This window comes from Apteryx mantelli, chromosome 2, assembly GCF_036417845.1.
Source record: "Apteryx mantelli isolate bAptMan1 chromosome 2, bAptMan1.hap1, whole genome shotgun sequence".
Lineage (NCBI taxonomy): Eukaryota > Metazoa > Chordata > Aves > Apterygiformes > Apterygidae > Apteryx > Apteryx mantelli.
In genome coordinates, this window is record NC_089979.1 from 33,734,163 (window position 1) to 33,753,963 (window position 19,801).

The window sequence follows — 19,801 nt, forward strand, 5'->3', positions numbered from 1 at the left end:
CAGTGGGTTTATAGTAAATGCAGTCTATTCCCTATATTGCCTATAGATTCTTCTTGTATGTTAAAACTATTTCTCGTTTAAGTTTCTGGACAGCCACATTTTAGATATCTGTTTCTACTCACTGTGCAATACACATACTAAAAATACTGTAAGCCAAGCATTGCTCTTGTAAATACTCTGGGGAATTATTATTTAGAGAAGTAGAAAAGTATTTTATGGCCACCTCAGAACTGGTCAATATCACAAAGGAATAAATATTACAAAAGAAAAGCCATTAAAGTTTTCAGCAGATAAACTCACAGCAATTTTTGTATGCATTTGTTTTAAAAGAGGCAAATCAAACATGACCTGTGGCAATTTAGGTCATGAACTACAACTGCAGATACAATATGATAAGCAGACAACATGCAGGCTGCACGGCATGAGGTGAAAGAATCACTCTTCAGAGAAGCTTGCCCCAGGGAAATGTAATTTCTAGAGAAAGAGGCGTATCCAACTGATTCAGTGCCACTGAGTCTGGAGAGCAGGACACAGGGTGACAGGATGAGACTCATTTATTTACGGGTGAGCCTGCACTGACATGCTATAGACTATCACCACTAAGCAATACAGAGTGCACTTGCCTAAGAGTGCAAGAGAGACCTACTTTGTTTTGGGGACAAAAAGAAAAGTGCTAAGTCCCCGGTGACTATTACAGTGAGACCACTCTATTGATATCAAAATGCTGTAGATGTGAATCCAAAAGGCTTTTTTGAAGAGCCTCGCTGAGATTTTAAAAAGTGACTAGTGATTTCAACTGGTTTGAACAATTTCACTGAAACGATTCTAAACCAAAACAGGCTGTTGCATGCAGAAAGATGTAATGGAATCAGACTGGTTAATGTGCAGTTTTTGACAGGAAAGTCTTGGCGTTTAAGACAGAGCAAGAGAGACTGTACTTGGGAGAAGAGAGTACCAGCCTATTCTCCTGAACTGCGTGTGTGTGCATCCACTGGATTTTCAGCTACACAGAATGACAAACTCTGCTTTGAAGGAAGAAGATCAAGGACTTAAACATAGATATCCTACAGGTCAAAAGACCCTGGGGCAGGTCCCAACCAGCTTGTGTTTTATCTTTTTATGAAATTTGCATCTTTTATATCTGAGAAGTCCCCAAGACTTCTCAGACACAAACTCTCCGCAGTCGACTTATACCAAAAACTGCCCAAAATGAGTTTGTTTACCTAACTACCTAAACATCAGCACAGCTGCAGCACACTACAAAACAGTATGTGTTTTGTAGCAGGAACTTTGATACCTATCTATATAGGGAATAAAGTAGAGCATAAGTCATGAATATGTCCAGACCCTCAAACCTATCCTGGCCTGTCTCAGCTCCAAACCTCATTTATACTCAGTTGCATAGTCCCAGTGGGAAATTATCCACAGTGAACAGTCCCATGAGTCTCCAGGCTCAGCTCCTACAGACGTGCTCCAACCACAGAACAACTGTGTAGTCAGGCTTTAGGAGGGGGAGAGAAAAACATGACACTTTCTGTGACTCACGTGATAAGTTCCTTTTTGAGATCTCTTGAATGGAGCTTGGGTTTAGGACTTGGTATGGAGACATCTCCCGGATATTTTTTTTCCTCTATGTTTTCTGTAGAGTTCACTGGATCTTTCTGAAATATTAGATGGGAACATGACAAAAGGTTTCTCTCTTTAAGAACCTTCTTATATTCAGCAAATAATTGTTATTGTGGCAAGAAGATAACCACTTTGAAAACATTAGAAAAAAGCATCATAAGAAGTGATGGGGAAAATGATGAAGAAAGTTTAATACATAGTATTTTCAGACATTTATTTATTTTATTTTATTTTTAATGTTACCACTGTATATTCATGTAATTATTCCTGAGGGCAGATGCTGTGTTAAGCTGTATATAAAGAAAATCTTGTTTAATTTGTAAAGTGGTGATGAAGACCAAAGAAAAATACACACAGAGAATAAAATATATAGAGCCACACAAGGACTCCATATATTGTAGGGAAGTATATTCTTGCTTTTTCTGTGCAAGCACATCACTGAGTTTTATACACAATTGAAGTAAGTAACTTTGTACCATATAATTATAAATCACAAAACTACTGTACATAAAGCTATGTAAAAATGCAAAACTTTCCAGGTCTGTAGAATGGGATGACTTATTATCTTATCTATAGAGCAGATTCTTGTAAAAATACAAATCATAAGTACAAAAGTGCTTTGAAATTTTCTTTAGTAGTAGGCTGCTAAAGATAGTTCTTGATTTCTACTATTTGTAGATTAAAATCATCACTGCTACAGTGCTGTTTGATGGATGCTATGGAGCCATGAGTATTCACCCTCTTGGGAAGGCATTTTGGAAATCTGGAACCGTGTAAGGATATCACATTTTCATTTACTGCAAAATCATATTTGATCACTTCAAAATAGCTTGGTTAATACTGTTTTGATGATTAATACCTTCAATTATTACTATTTGTATGAAGGATAAGTGTTTCATTTCCAGAGGGATGCTCTGGGGATATTTTAACATTTAAGAAATCTCCGAAGCCCATGGCATTAATTATCAAATCTGTATAAATCCCTGCTGGGATTTCATGTTGGTTTTGTAACTCTGCTCAGACACTCAGGTAGATGGCCCCCAGAGATTACAGTCTGTGGGAGCAGAAACTGCTACCTGCGGTTGAGGGGGGAAGCTCCCAGCTCCTGCTGAACTCTCAGGGCTGGTGCCATAGATGCTCTGGGCTTGTACAGCTGATGAACGTGCCAGGACAGAGGGACAGGGATGTCTGCAGAGCTGCTAAGCACGGAGCGGAGGGCTGAGGAGAATCTGGACTGAAAATGGAGATTCTGCCTAATGGCACTTGTAAGCTCTGCGGGGGTGTTTCTTCTGATAAAGCTTCCATATGGTCCTCAATCCTGGCAGCTCATCTTTGCCTGTTTGGAGGCTGGCTCCTCAATATGACTTCCTTCTGCTTTCTGGTACTGGCTACCTACTGCCTACTGTAACTCACACTATACATACATATAGAAACCATGCCATATTATTGATATATCAATTACTACCGATTTTTGCAACCACATTTGTGGGGTTACTTTGTTTGGGAATAATCTCATATGCTACAAATATAGTAAGTAAAATATGTGTCTTCAGCTTTTCTAAACACTCTTTCATGGTAATTAGCAAGTAACACTTTAAAATATCATAAAAATAAACTGATATATTTCAGGCTCTTAGAATTTAATTTCTAAGGGAAAACTTCAGATAAAAAGTAACAGAGAAAATTAAAAACAATGATAATTATTGTTAAAATGTTAATATAAAAAACCTAAATTGTTGAAAGTCCTCCAAACACGGAAATCAAAACCCTGAAGACTAAAAGTGAGAAATTTTTTTCAAGGTTCAAGAAACCTGAAAGACTGTTTTTCAACATCAAGTTAAATTCTGGTTTCTAGTGATATATTGGAATGATTTTGCCTCTGCAATCAACAGAATGAGGCTTCTAGTCACTGACTTTGTCCTTCCACGTTTTTTGACCTGCCTTTCTTATATACCTGTAAATGCAAGTTCTTATAGGGATCATCACCAGTGTAACTTTCTGTAAAATCAAAAGCTCCCAAAAGAAATAAAAAAATGGTGCCCCTCTGTTGCCAGTTGCAATGGGTCAGATGCCAAAATAACTTCAAACTGCAGGTAATGTGGTTTCCATTTAAAGTAATGGAGGTTGAAGAAGGCCAGTTTGTCTGTGCACACATTTTCTTTCTATCAAGTAACTCAGATAGGCTATGTCTATAACTGAACTGAGGATCAGTTCTGCATTTCTAAGACTTAGTGCATGCCTTGGTTGCATCCTAATTATATATCAAGACCAGGCAAGCATCAGTCTCCTCCACCCCATGTTCAGGGTCTAGCTGAGAGGAGCCTGGTGTACAAGGTGGTGGAAAATCCACCCTGGCACACCACCAGGTTCCTGAGCCGCACGGTGGACCTTGGGATATACCTGTAGCAAATAAATGTAGCTACAGTTCAAGCTGGAGGATTTATTAATGCCCTCAGCTATAGCTTGTGTTCTTTATCTCAAATGGAAGACATCTCTTGATCTTTTGCTGGTGATGGAGCAGGAACTTGCGTGTGTGAGTGATTCATCATGTCACTGTCTGATATCCTACTGCATAGAGAGGACTGACAGTGAATTATACATATAAAGGCTTGACAAAATACTACACTATTATAGTTTAAATACACAGATTCATTTAATGATGCTCCACTGAATTAGTTAACAAAACTAAGATGGCAAGACTAAGGTTGACATATGTTTATTTACAGCCACCAGCGAAACTGATACTAGAGGGTTTTTGAACTGCACTATTTTCATTGTCTAACTTTCAAAGAACTCATTTTTTCTCATTTTAATTGTGAATTTCCTGAATTGACTTTTAAAGTTAAAATTTGTAATTTTTAGGACTTTTAAACCAAATTGTACACACACATATAAGCATACACACATACAATTTCATAGCAACTGCTTTTTTGCTAAAGAAAAAAATCTTTTAAAGGAAAGAAAATAGCATCAGAAACATACTAATAGGGACTGCAGTGGTGATAAACAATTTGTTTTCTAGTTAATATTCCTTAGTATATTTCTAAGGAATGGGGGAGGCACATAGACATTTAAGCAGGTAATTACACCAGCATTGCCTTAGTAGCTTGTGAAACACTGTTATTATTCAAGCAGCATGAAATCTTCAGATGTGTAGAAGCTGCACAAAAAAGTGCAAAGGGAATGCAGGTAGAAGAAATGCCTAAACTCCTTGCCTTTCTAGGGCCTTGCATCAGTACATGTGGCCCAAAAGGCTGGCACAAGCAGGTCAGAAATAAAGAGGTATTTCTTGGTCCTCCACACTTAGGACTGAACATGGAGCATCGTGCCTTGGGCTGTGCGATTCTCTAGAGATTTAGCCTTAGAGGGAGAGAGAGTCCCTTGGGAAACACCTTTAGCCCTTACCACTTTTTAAATGATGGTCATCACAGCTAATCAAAGTCAAACCCATGTATGTTTTTTCCTTTCCCATTTGAACAGATTTAGAATTAAATGATATTGAAATTCTGAAGAATTCCAGACTAAAAGGAAAATCAGAACCAGTCCAATCAGTCCAAACACTACTATTATCTAAAAAGAGCATGTGTGTTCTCACGCATGCACGCTACAGAAAGCAAGCAAGCAATGAACCTCCATTTAATGTACAGATGGAAGTTTATATTGATTTCAGCAAAGACCAGAACATAATGGTAACATGAATAACAGATAATAGCATCTGGCACTTTTAACATTTTTAAGCCCTGAAATCTTTGGAGAACTGACAGTTGAACTAACTGACAGCTCTAGTTATTTCTCGGTGCTTTCCTTTTGGAGAGATTTTTGAGCTTTTTCCAAATTCAGATTTTTTTTTTTAAGGGGGCATCTGGACAGGCTATTTCGCTGAGAGAGAGAGAGACAATATTTTCTGGAAATTACCACCAAAATTAAGCAACTGTTGTGCATATGAACCAGATAACAATGAATTAAAAATAGATATAATCACTCATTTTCTTTGCATGAGGGTAACTGCCAGTCTTTGATTTGCAAAACAGAGCCTCTGGCCCGGAGACCACTGGACATATTGATGCTCTCTGGGATCAGAAAAGCTCAGAGCAGAGGTGTGGGGCCAGATCCTTGATTAAGGACAAACTGCATGCTATCAAAGCACTGAAAGCAAGGGGCAAGGTTGCCTGAACACGGATCTTTATGTCCTTCTGGGTAGTTCGCCGATGCCTCCAGTTCCCTGTGCCAGTGCCGAGGGAAGCGGCCAGCCACCCCTCTCAGCTCTGCAGAGGTGGAGTGGAGAGCAGGGTGATGCAGAGGTGCTCCTGCCATAGCTCTTTCGCTGAGCGCGCTGGCAGCAGGGAGGAGGACCAGCACTACAAGCCCCCTGCCAAGTCTGTGACACCGACTGATCCCATGCAGCAAGGCGCTTTTCTCAAAGCTGGATATATTCGCTTATTATGCAGCATGGAGGGGCCCCATCACGGGGAAGAGTCTGACTCCACAGCCTATAAACCACACTCCAAAATCTTGTGATAGGCATGATCCTCCCAGAATCTCATTGCTGAGGTAGAGAGCTCCACAGAGGTGACAGCAAATGGCTCTTCAGGACACCCCAGCCTCCAAGAAATGATCCACCATGATACAAACTGTCTCAGAGGTCTCAATATGACAGCTCTTGATCCAGAGCTGACAGACATTTTTATTCACTTAACTGAAATATCTTTTCTCTCCAGGTATTTTTGGATTTGGAGGCCTGAATCCCCTACCTCAACTCTAGATTTATCCTTGTCTATCACTGTAAAGTGCCAGTTTTGATATCTGAAGAAAAAAAAATTGCAATAATTAAAATGTTCAAGTGCTATTATTTGGTACACAAAAAAAAAGTGGGGAGGAAAGATTTATGAAGCTGAATAAAAACTCCAAACTGGGACATCTCTGAGTCTGCTTCAGAAAGCTATCACTGAGGATCATCTGTGCTAATTACCAAGATTTCATTTAATTAGCCTTAAAAGGTGCTGATGGACTATCCCTTCCTGATTTAACAAAAATGCAAGTAATCTGCGTTCCGACAGCCACGCTCAAGAGAAACACATAAAAAACTTGCTTGTAAAATAAAAAGAAAGAAAAGTAAGAGAATAAGAGACTATGCTGCCATGTTGTCAACATGGGATAAATGGATATAAAAGGGCAAAACAGAAACAAAAGCAAAATCAGGAAAATTTTCAGGTTTGAAGTAGCAATCTAGATTAGCCCGGCAAGAGAGTCACCAAATGAAAATATTTACTAGAATTTAGTTTCTTGTCTTTGTGCCTGCAACTGCATTTTCAAGTTCAGTCTCTTACATTTCCTAAGATAGGTTAAAAAGGCAAGACGCCAGTATATATTCATATACTTTTTCCATGCTGTTTCCTCATGGGATAAACAGCATTAAATTAGTGGAAATTATATACATCACCCCTTATGCTACTTGTAGTAACTGAAAGCTTCAAGAATTACTAACTATTTATTTATGAATTTATAGTCTCGGACTGACTTCTGGACCATGAGACTCGTGAGATCTAGGACTCATCTCATTGGCAGAGATTTCTTGAAATAAGTTAAATGTAAAATATAAAGTTGTCCACTGAAAGAATATTGTAGGCAAAGTTCTAAGCTTGTATTTAAATACTTAGATAATGAGTTATTTAGAAATATAAACATTTGGTGTAGAAGAATTACTTTATTCATGAAAAAATTACCTTAATATTTTTTCTTTCAGTGATCCTTACATCATTTGGGTGCATGTGCTATAGGAATGAACCATTAGGAATAAAATTTAAAATATGGTCTCTAATTCTGGATTCCTTTGATTTCCTTATTTTAGATACTTGTAGGCACTCACAACCCCTACTGATATTAACAGTTGTTGTTTTCCACCTCTGAAAGTAGGCTCTGAAAGCAGGATTTTTCAATGAGCAGTGATTTTGTGTGCCACATCTGAAAGGCCATTAAAGCCAGCCCAACGTTCACAAATCTCTACCCTGTGGAAGTCAGTTCCCTTAAAACTGCACTAGATTGGTCAGCCCAAAGACCATCATCTGGCCATTTATCCAAGGGTAAAAATCACAAACTGAGAAGCTGAAAAGGTACCTCCTTTTCTTCTTCTTTCCTGCCATGGGTCTTGCTGTAGTTGATTGGTGTATCCCAGCCTTCCTGTTCGCAAAGAGCCTGGTAGAAAGCAGCATTTACCAGGATGCTGCTTGTTTTGAAAGGACAAGAGGAAGGAGTAGGAAGTGCTGTGCTGGAAGAAGTGAGAGGCATAGCTTTGTCTTGGCTTCGGTTTTTTTTCATGCTCAAATCCAGAGTGCCATTTTCATCCACTTCTATCTCAGCTCCCTGAGACATGCAACAGGAAACAGAGACATGTTTAGACATGGACATGGTGAGGCTGCAACAAAACCATGTGGTGCTTTTAAAGGATAAATGTAAATGCAAGCTTTTATTTAAATTTATCTGAATCTAAACCCAGCTTTTTGATTTATATCAGTTAATGTCCAACTCTTAGGCAGACTTAGGAGCACCCTCGGTAATGGTTTCCCTGCTTCTCAGCTTAAATATAGTAAGTAGAATTTAAATAAGATGCCTCTAAATCATAACCTATACACCCTAAATCTAGTTTTATTTAAAAAAAAGTTTAGCTTTAAATCTTCTTGATCTTTTTATTCTTAGAGAGAACTATGACCCCAATTCACAGTTAAAAGCATTAATGCATTGTTTAGGTCATCACCAGCATTATTGTCCTCCCTTCCCCCTCACCCCAGAAATATTACAACATCTGCATCATGAAGGAAAGAGGGAGTAGGGAGAAATATGATAAAAGATATAGTAGGAGAATTTTTCATTAGGGTTTCATACATACTGAAAATAACATATTGCCTTAATCAGAGTTTGACTTGAAAATCACTTTTGAAGAGATTTATTACAAAACAGGGGCCAGATTAAGCCACTGAGGCACAGGTCTGCACCGAGACCACTGGACTGGGAGCCACAGGAAGATCTTCAAGTTCTGCTTGAAATTCCTGACTCCCCCAGCATGAGTTAACAAAGCCTCTGCTACTCTGGCCCTCCAGGACGCACCTGCACCAGCAAACAGCAACCTCTGATTGCAGGGGTTTGTAGTGGGGCGAGAGACCCAACTTCCCTTTCCAAGCTGGGAGAACCTCTCAGAACAGCTCCTGCTCACAGGAATGGGCAAGTACTGCTCAGCTGTTCAAGGAGAAAAAGGGAATGAAAGCTCACTGTTCTGTCTCCCACAGTCTGACCACAGAAAAAGAATATAAACTCCACTTCTTAGAATGACAAAAAGCTGCTGAAAGTGGAACTTACTACGGAAGCAACAAAGATTTCACCTCATGCATTATAGGATCTTGGGAGGATTTACCCTGAGCTTTTTCTGCATTGAAGGATCAGTCTCTTTCCCTCTGCTTCCAAACACAGGCCCAAGCAGGCATGTTCACAGCATCCTTTAAGAAGCTGCAGATCCTCTCCCTATCACTTACTAGTGAGATTCTGTTCCCTTATCCTCTCCCCATGGACGCTAAACTGGGAATGGAGCCAGTGGTGACATGAAGCTGATTTACCACGGTGACCTGCTCTGTGGCCATTGAAGGTCCTGTGTAGTTCCAGTCTACAACTAATTGTTCAGGGTGGCCATAATTTAGTTGTGGGTTTTTTTTTCTAATAATTGTTTGTTCTCGATATTTCAAATTTAGGAACACTGTCTGGAATTAATGTGTAAGTCTTAAGTAAGGAGCAACACCCTATATTGACATACTGTGTAGACAGTGATGAGTATAAGATTGGTCCTTGCTATGGAAAACAGATATTAAAGTAGGGGAAGAGATACATAGCTGAAAGTAATGAGGTGGCTTCTGGAAGAGTACTTGGTAGTCTAGTTGTATGTGTCACCCTGCTTAAGCTGGAAAACAGTCAGAGACTATGGAGATAAATGACAAGATCCTAGGAAAGCTGATTTATCAAGTAATATACACGTAGAATGCTATAATTAATGCTACTCTGTATATTCCTATTATTGTCTTCATCACTCTTTTTTATTTGCATCACCACAAAGTTCAGAGATCAGTTGGGAATTTGGGGCTAGATGTGTTAGGTGCTGTGTAATTGTAAGAGACGTTCATATAAGCCTAGGTTCAGCCTTCCTGTAATATAAAAGTAAACCTGTCGCATAAGGAAATCACTTAGACCCCCTGCAGTAAATGGGAAGGAGGCAGATATGACCAGAGGGTGTTTTTCCATCCTTCTTAGACATCTTAGAAAGGAAGGAGAAACTCACAGAAAGAGTCCCTTTCTCTTTCTTCCCAGCAACTACTGTGGGAGATTAAATGATTAGCCTAATGTTTAGGTGGTTAAAGTTAGGGCAGTGAAACCTGTCCTTATTCGAAGATCTTAAAAATAATTATAGTGAAACAGGGAATTCTTCCTCTGTGCTGACAATGTGACAGGGCCACCTTGGCTGGACTGAAGGCACAAGATTCCTTCATGCAGCCTTCTCTTCTACCACAGTCAGTGGCGACACATTTAAAGGTGAAGTGCAGTGAAATGCAACAGATGAAATCTTTTTAATCAGAAGGTGAATGCTGGTAGAAAATGAAAATTGAGGACCAGTGATCTTCCCTCACTCAGGGATTCTAACTCCATTTCGTAGCCATGGGCCCAAGACAGATGCCCACCTAGACTGAAACACTACCAAGCCATCTGTTTGTTCCTAATTCAGAAACTCAGACACCTCTTGTTTTGGATTCTCCTGCATGACAAAGTTCACATTTCCAATCACACAGCTTAAAGAGAGAGATGCTTTTTTATATTTATGGGAAGTAAATACATTTCTAATATGTTCGTACTAAGACACTTTGGTTATATCTTTCTGCCACTTTTCAGTAAATAGTTTAATCTCCTGTGATGGTTTTAAGCCCTGAATTTGACAGTGCAGCTTATCCTGGATAATAACTTAGTAACCACAACATCTTATGCCATCTGTATAATATCAAATACATTTTTATACCAGCATTAATAAACCTTAGTTACAAAAACCCAAGATATTAACTATATCAGTGCCAACTGCACACTCCAGGATCTGACAATATAGCTCTGCCATGATCGCCCCAGTGTTTTTTGGCTTCATAGTTGATATGTAACTATAGCAATGAAACAGAGCTACAGTAATCAAGTTTAATGACCAATGTAAAGTAAAATGCTAAATATTGTAGTTGCTGACATTTTTCATAATAAAAAAACTTGGGTTAAGTCTGCACAACCAACATTCACATAAAATTCCAGACCTCTATGACAGATGGCTTAGAAAAGGAAGCCATGTGACTGGGCTGCAGTAGTTTTATAGTGCAAAAACCATAAATAGTGCAGATTCTCTGTCACTGACAAAATATCAACTACTCAGAAGGCAACAGCAACAACAACAACAACAACAAAGACCAAAGCGATCATGGTCCCCTCCCAAATGAAACTGTACATAGAAAAATATCAGGAAACATATATTGTCTCTGAGAAACAGACACAATTAGCAGCAACAAGGATCTTTGAGTGATGAGCAGAACATTTACTAATGCAGGTATTTAGAGATTCTTCAGCACTTCCCTGAAATTCACATAGAAGTTGGGTTGTCCAACGTGTGACAAGGAAAGGCTGGGTTGTGTGTTTGTGAAGCAGCTTACAGATGGGGTTTAAGTGAGCTCACAGATGCACGCAACAATTAAATATAGTCATGGAAAAATATCCTCCTTTTGCCCATCACAGGATGGATCACACGTTTACAGCATGGCTTTTTATTCAGAACAGTATAAAATAGCTATCACTTTGCTGCATTCATAGCAAACTCCAAATGGCAGAGCAAACAAAGAGGATGGTCAGAGATACTGTTCCAGTTTTCATTCCTACTCTCATCCCACCCTCCTCTCAATATGTCTATTTTGCTTGTTTTGCCACGTTTATTTTTACATTAATTTTAAAATGGAACTAAAAAGACAAAAATGGCAAAAAATGCTAGAACAATGCTATGGCATGGGGAAAGAAAATGGCACTTACTATGCTTAGTGCAGACTGGTAAGGGCTGTGTTCTCCTCAGTAAAGGCCAGATCTTACTGCTCTCGACTCTGGTGCATGTGAGAACAGGCCTATATTTATCCATTTATCATGACATATGTAAAATATAACTACCAAAACCAATGTAAATTGTTCTGATTCTTCCTTAGAAATGTAAGTAAAATAAAGGTGTAAATTTATGTTATTATTTCCTAACTTATATTTGTTTACAGCTGTGTAAATCTTTGGGGCCTGACTTTGATATCATTTACATTTACACTGGTGTAAACCAGGAGAAAAGCCACTGAAGCAATGAAGCAAAATCAATGAGGGTGAGAGGAGAAACACAGTACAGTAATTGAATTCAGGTTACTCCTTATCTACTCCCACATCAGTGACAGTGTAATCACTCCCATAGCTTTTACAAGCAGCTGGGAAAAGGAGTTCAGTATGAAAAATGAGCAAAAAATGACTGAAGGCTGTTTATTTCAGGATCTGTTCAGTGAAAAGATAAGGTACAAGCAGTACTCTACTATGAATATCCATCTAAAACGAAGACTAATAAAACTTTGCACACAAAGAATGGTCTCTATCCAAGCCTCTGTCTACCTCAAGTACTTTGAACTGAAAAGTCAAGCTTTTTCAGCCTCCTTTTATTTTATGACATAAATATTGCATAAAATTTTCCAGAACTGTAGACTGTAGTTCAGTCCTTAGAACTGAACTGCATCCGCTAAGACAATAAAGGCTGTTGTTTTTATGATAGATTACTCCTGCATTTTTTCATATGCTTTTGGTTCATCTGATAGCTCACAACATTTAATACTCTGCAGTGTGTCTCAAGTAATGATTACACGTTAAGCTTTATCTCATAGCTGGATCAGAAAGAGTGAATTATTGTGTCTGCATGAATCTTATTTCAAACCTGTGGCCTTAGGGAGATTGTATCATAACATGTAAGGGGGTTTATGTATTCCTTGGTAGGCATCAGCCATAGCACTTAGTATTAAGTCCAGAGGAACAACATTACCAATGATTTTGCTTTCCCACAACCAATTCAGTCTGGTTCTAAAAGTGCAAAAGGGCTCTTCAGTTCTGCTACTGGGAATAACTCTGGAACTAACATGTTGCTATGTGTACAAATACTAGTCTCAGTGCAACTCCACTCAGAAGAGTACAACCTTTTCTATTAACAACCCTTAAAAAACATATGCACGTGGTCCTCAATTCTTCAGACTTAAATTTAAGCAATTGAGTTCTGCTGCTGCTGTGAGAATAATATTTTTTGTCAAAATAAGAATACCTGTAATTGCCCAGCAATATTTGAGACACAAATGAAGTCACAACTTTGGCCCAGAGCAATTCATAAATTTAAAAAAGACTGCCAAGAGTATACTCAAGGAGCAATAAGCACAGCAGTACAACAGGATAGTACCTAGTGATAATCCTGGCTGATTTTTCATCCTGTATTTAGGCTTTACAGTATTTGGAGTAAAGGTATGCCTGACAAATGTGCTGAGCACTAACTACATTGTTGAAATAATTGATGTAATTATCACCATCATCAATATCCAAGAATGGAGAGATGACATAATTTTGTTCAAAAACATAATATGAACCTTAAACATTTTTAGCAAGTGTCATTTTTTTGTTTTCTTTCAAGGCATAGTGTGCATATGCCATTTTGTCTAAACAGGTGGGAAAAACACCAAAACATTCAACAAAATATTTGGCAAGCGGTAGTGATGAGGATACAGATGAACTGTATTGCTTGCAACTACCTCTGTGAGTAGTGATTGTGGTGAGGGTTGTAAATAGGGAAGATCTCGGGATGTTATAATGTACACCCTAGCACTGCACTAGAAACTGTGGGCTAAGCCAGCTTTTAGGGGAGTCCTTCTATTGACTTCAATAGGAGTTGAATGAAGCTACATAAGCTGAAAATCAGATGCAGACCATGAGAGACTGGTTTGTGTTAAAGACTGCATGAGAATTGTCTGACCACAGCTATATTCAGGGGAACAGTCTACTACAGTTCCAGGTGTCTGCACCTGTGGGCTTAGATAAAGTAACAGTGATATCAAATATTTTTCAAAATAGTATCATCAAGGTATCTGATGATGTTAACATTTTGTAGGCAGTTGATATAATTCACAGAGAAACCTTAGGTTCCATTTTAATTTGACAGTCCATTTCAAAATAAGTTTATTCTTTAATTTCTTTAATTTCCAAATTCAGAATTTTTGTATAGTTATATCTGGCAGATCATGTTTGCACATGAATTCTCTTTGTGACGTTTCGCTTATGAACAGCACTGCTAATGTGTAATGTGATTTCTCTACCCTTTCTACCCTTCTCTTTTTTCTGTCTCAGACTCTCCCTTTTGAGCTGATGTGTAGAAAATATAAGAATATTTCTTAATATATTTAAAAATCCATTAAATTCATGAAATATGAAACTGTTGTATTTTTACAACTGTGTTGTAAAAAATAGTCACTTTTTTATTTAAGCATGGTCTATAATAACTGAAAAGTGATGAACATTCAAGGTAAAATATCAAACTTTTCCAAAAAATGGACAACACTTTGGAGGTCAAGAAATAAAATTTGAGAGACAGAAAGAAAAAAAAAAAGACTTTGGGAAAACACTTGTTCTAAAAAATGTTTTGGTGTTTTCCCCACCTGTTTAAGCAAGGCGACATATGTACACTGTGCCTTGAGAGAAAACAAGAAAATGACACTTGCTTGAAATGTTTGAAGTTCAAGTTCTGCTTTTGAAACTTGGAAACACAATATTTTTACAGATCTGACAACTACAAATGAACTTGCAAAAGATTTCCTGCCATATCTTCTGCAGTCCCATCGGCCCCTGCTCTATCACACTGGCTCCCATCTGCGAAGCTGGTGGCTTGGATCGGTGGGCGGCTGCCTGATGCTCACGTAAAGAGACAAACGCCTTTACAAGTCAGGAGCTTTGAGCTGCTATAGTATGGTCTATGCTGCGCAGTTTTTCTTTGTCAAAGGAACAAAGGAATGTGGCACAGGGCAGGGCAGAAGAGGTCTGATACTATGGCACCCCACACAAGTACTGTCAGACCTGGTGAATGTGTGTGCTATCAAGAATAGAAAAAGGAAATCGTTAACTCTGTAGTCATCTGTTTATGCTGCATTATTTGAGTACACACACTGATAAAGTCCTCAGGGGATATTTTTGATGATCTAACAAATATGTAAGATATTCTAGCAGTGAAACATTTACCCCTGTGGCAAATACCATCCATAAAATAATTCAGAAAAATTGATAAATAGATGGCAAATATCTTTTTAAAATAGCCTTACTTTTGCTTCATATTTTAAGATAAGAAAGCCTCTTCACTGAAGACACAGTTTCCAGAGATTTATTTCCACAATTTCCCCTTTATTCCTCTATGAAAAAAGTAATAGCCAAAACCAAATAAAAGCGGGGGGATTTTTTTTGTGGTTTTGGCCACCAAGTCTGTTTGGGGCTTCCTTGCCTGTGTCCTAGCCAGAAGGTAATTTTGATTCTTCTGTCAGATGTTTTGTAGCAGTATGCCCTCCAGAAAGTCTGGCAAGAGTGGAGGCAGACAGATAACAAGATATACAGGTGATTTTCTTTTAGGCTGTATTCCTGGCTGTGTGAAAGGAGCAAGCTATGTGCCCCAAGTGTCTCTCCATATCATTACTATTATGTTTACATCCACTCAAACCTTCCCCATGATTTGGCAACTGCGAAGCACGTATGGAGGAGAAAATCTTTGGGTTATGCCTGGTCCCTTTACTGCTCTTCTCTGGCAAGAAAGGTCTATTGCTGAGGTCAGCCAAAGGCTGCGGCAGCAATTTTATCCTGCCATTGGCATCAGTTTACCTTTCACTCCTAGAAGAAGCCTCTATTGAAGTCCAGTGGAAGGAGCTTTCTGCAGCTGATATGAGGGATGGATCTGTCATCTGGGAAAGGTTTCATGAACAAAGTTTGGGATGGATAATGTTTGAGTTATGGGGGCTGCAAATGGATGCACTCTAAAATGTCTGCTCTGTGGCATCTCCCAACATCCTTTTCAAGATCCAAGACCCCACAAGTGGAAATCAAAGGCAGAAAAGCAGGAGAGTCTGCTTTGCAAAGGTGCAAGATTTGGAATAGGTAATGAAGTACTACACTGCTGTTAAAAGATGCAGTTCCTCACAAAGAATAATAGCTAGCCTCTTAGCATGGAAGCCTGAAAAGCTTTGTAGACCAGCAGCCATGGAAGCCACCTCTAGCCAGACTGAGCCTGGTAGTACAACAAACATGGTAGAATGACACTGGCTTGCCAAAACATAGTTCATCCATCTTTTGGGACACACATCATGAATCAAGTCCCACAGTAGAAACAAATCTGATATTTTGTGTTTTGATAAATATGCATCTTTTCCCTTCCCACTGATTTCTTCTCATTTTGTAACCGCATCCCCTCATCTACCCAGAGCTTTCAAGAGTTTCACTGCAGTGGAGCATGTGTGACTGCAATACAAATAATAAACAGTGCTCCTGCAACCATGGTCATCAGAAAAAAGTTTTGTCTATTTTCATCAGCAATATACTACTATGTAATGGCATAGAAGATAAGGCTCCTAGCTCACACAGTACCATTTGTAAATCAAAAAGATCTGTGAGGAAACGCAGAGCAGAAACCAAAACATGAAAGCCACACAAACATCTATGATATTAGGCAGCTTTCCATTATGCCAGACTTGCACAAATTATCTATCTCCAAATGCTGTGGGCCTGATTCTCCTCTTTCTCACCAGCTGAAGAGAGAATTTTACTAAAGTCAGTTGTCGTTTCCCTCCCCACACCTTGTAAAGCTGTCATGAGCTCAGAACACAACAGACTCAATAGGTACAGTTTCATTCCATTGCTAGAAATACGTCACCTTGATTAATCACATGATTTTTTTTTAGCAGCCTCCAAAACGATTGCTTGTGACAGGTTTCAGAGGGAGGAAAATTCCCTCTTTAGACAGATCTAACTCGTTATCCACCAAAAATTGTTGCTGGATTTCAAATATCCTTTTCTTTTCCTCCCACAAAACACCCCCCTTGTATTTAGGGTTCAATTATGAAGAGAGTTAGAACATAATTCCTCCTATTTATTTATTTGTACCAGAATCGGTCACTACATTACCATTTTTTTCGCTGTCTCTCTTCAAAAGAGCATGCAAACAGAAGCCTCCTTTTTGGGTATTTAATGCAGTCACTAACATGAAAGACAGTTTATTCGCACAGTTCAGTAGCTAGCACACCCTCCAGGTTCTTGGACTACCCTACCTTGGCAGACAGACTCTGTGGTTTGTTGGAGAGGATCTCTGCTGCTTCCCTGCAGCGGGTGGAAAGGTTCAGGATAGCAGCAGCTGCTGCTATGTGGGTGTCTTCACTACATTGACCGTAGCTATAAGAGTTGGCATGGCAAGGGCTCTGTGTGTGGGCGCTAGCACTAGGCAGTCGATTAGAAAATTTCACTGGATTTGAAAAATGCTTTGCTGTTGAAGAGAGATTTGATTAGCAATTGCACATATGTGATTTTTCCCATTAAATAGTTTTCTTTCCCAGACTATAATTTCATACATTAAAATATTCAAAGAATACATTTAAAACAATCCATTTCCTGTAGGTTATAAAGGCTTGCTGTAAAAGTGGGTTCAGAAACATGATAATTTGATTTTTACCAGAAAAATACCTTTGCTATATACACATCTTACAACAAAAGCATCTGAGACTTTTACTCAGATTTTACTCACTCTTTACTCAGGCATCAAAAGCAATGTTGTCCAAGGAAAGACTGAACAAGTATTAGTGCATTATCAGTCTTGACCTGATAACACTGGTGGGCAAATGCAATTGTAATTGTATCCTTATAACTGCTTCCTCTTGAAGCTCTGTTGTGAAAAAAAACCCCAATGACTTATCCAGTCTTAGCTAAAACAGCACTGCTTGCCTTACTTAAATGAATAATTCTATTATTCAAATTGCTTTGCTTATAGGAGTAAGGTGAACAAGATAAGGCTCTTCAACAAACTGGCAGTAGTCAGATAAGAACATTACCTGTTAGGAATATTCAGTCCTGTTTTCAGGAAAGTTTTTAGTATTTTAGATCTACCCTTTAATCAATTAGAAAACCCCAACATGAACATTCAGAATAAAATTGGTCTTAGCTCACCTTTTTATATTTGAAATCATCTGGAATAATATGTAGCTTTACTAGGCACAAATAGATCAGTTAAGAATGAAAAACTAACTTACAGGTGAACAGAAAAGCACTTTCACAGACAAAAGTGGAGTATGTGGTTCTGTGTTTTTCCCTTCATCATCAGCATTTACTCTAAAACAGGTAGAAAGAACTAGGCTCTTTGTTCTGGATTTTGGGGTTTGAAATGCCATTAACTGTTGCGGGGAAAACACAGCATCACGATCTCAGCTCTTAGTAAGTGATAATTATTTCTTTCGTCTGTATCTCTCAGTGTTCTACAAAGATAAACTAAGCAAAATCCAATTTCTCAGCCTACACCCAGCTACACCAAGAACATTTCTGTGTATAGCCATCTGCTCACCACATAAAGATCTGAGCCCCAAGGCTCTGTATCCCCTGGATCCTTTTGCTTTGGCTGAGTACGTTTTAATGCTGTGACCTACACAAGACATTGAAGAACTCATCTTTCCTCAAACTTAGGATGCTCTGAGAGAAATGCTTGTTTGTGTGCACTGACTGTAACTGAATGCCATATTCAGTTTTTCTAAACACTGGAGGCATCTCAGTGGAGCAGTGCATACGAGCCTGATCATTCAGCTCTCCCTTTCTTCAGTGCAAATGAAAAAGGATTTTACTTACCCTGCTGTAAAACTGGAGCATGAGCAAGAGGGTCTACATTTTTAGCAGTTACTACAGCTAACTTCAAATGATATTTAAAGAGCAAAAAGGTGCATCTTCCATTACCCACTCTAAAAGACCAAAAAAAGCAGGCTATGAAGGATGTTTGTTTTGCCAACAAATCAAATTTATGAATGCAGAATCCACAGAGGACTAATGATGGACTTTCGGCTAGCTACTTATTTACATAGGATGCTGAATCAATCTCTACATCATCAGCTTCTTATTGGCAACTTTTGTACATCTGCATAGTCAGAACACTCACCTGCTCTTTTATTTTCACCTTTCCATTAAAATAATAGCTGTATGCTGTGCAATCTTTACAAGAACAATATGCTGTAAACTTCAGCTCTGATATACATTATACAGAAATTGCATATGTATGGCTTTGCATTTGTATAAAAACATTTCAATCACTTTTTCCTTGAAATGAACCTGTGAAATAGACATGCATCTGTGCAAAGTAACAGCTAATAGGGAATATTCAATTTTACATACAAAATTGGAAAATCTTCCACCCAAGTAGCTGGCAGTGCACATATTTGCTTACATTTAACAAGCTGATTTTCCAGGCCAGATAAATATCTACTTTGCATTTACAATTTTAAATGGGTATTTATATATATACAAATACATAGATACATACATACATTATATATATACACACAAACATTCTCTCTCACACATACACATGCACACACACAGATAAATAAATACATATATAAAATTTCTGCTTTTCTGTTCACCTTACTATGAATGTTTTCCCTTGTTGGGATAAGTGGGATGTAATTTGTTTTTCTTTTTTTTTTTAATTTACTATATTTTTTGTCAAAAAAACCTAGACAGTCTTTTGTCACATCGCTTTGAATCTATTTTCCCCTGAACCCCAATATAGCATAAAAAAACCCTTTTTTCCACTGCCCTCATGGCAACTGAATTGTTTGTTACTTTTAATTCAAGAGTATTTTGTAATGGTTAAAATAATGGCAAAATCTTGCTGAAATTTCCCATGCAGATTCTGAAGATTTTCTGCAATAAGTAATAAGTGTTCACACTGTGATATCTCATTTGTGCAGAGTAGTACTCCAGCAAATCTGTAAGTGATGCAAGCAGGGGCATCTCATTGATGTAAGAGAGCTAACAATTTGCTTCACTGTATATGTCTGTGCTACAA

The 19,801-nt window shown here is 38.4% G+C and overlaps 1 protein-coding gene across 1 annotated transcript in view; it reads right to left on the reverse strand.

The window, feature by feature from the left end:
• The window catches only part of ST18 (ST18 C2H2C-type zinc finger transcription factor), a 169,742-nt gene that overhangs the window by 17,435 nt on the left and 132,506 nt on the right, over positions 1–19,801 (reverse strand). The window contains exons 12-14 of the mRNA XM_067292323.1: positions 17,031–17,242; positions 7,741–7,986; positions 1,546–1,661 (exon numbers count right to left, since the gene is read on the reverse strand). Of these exons, the coding sequence (XP_067148424.1) occupies positions 1,546–1,661; positions 7,741–7,986; positions 17,031–17,242 (574 nt within the window). The remainder of the gene's footprint in view (positions 1–1,545; positions 1,662–7,740; positions 7,987–17,030; positions 17,243–19,801) is intronic.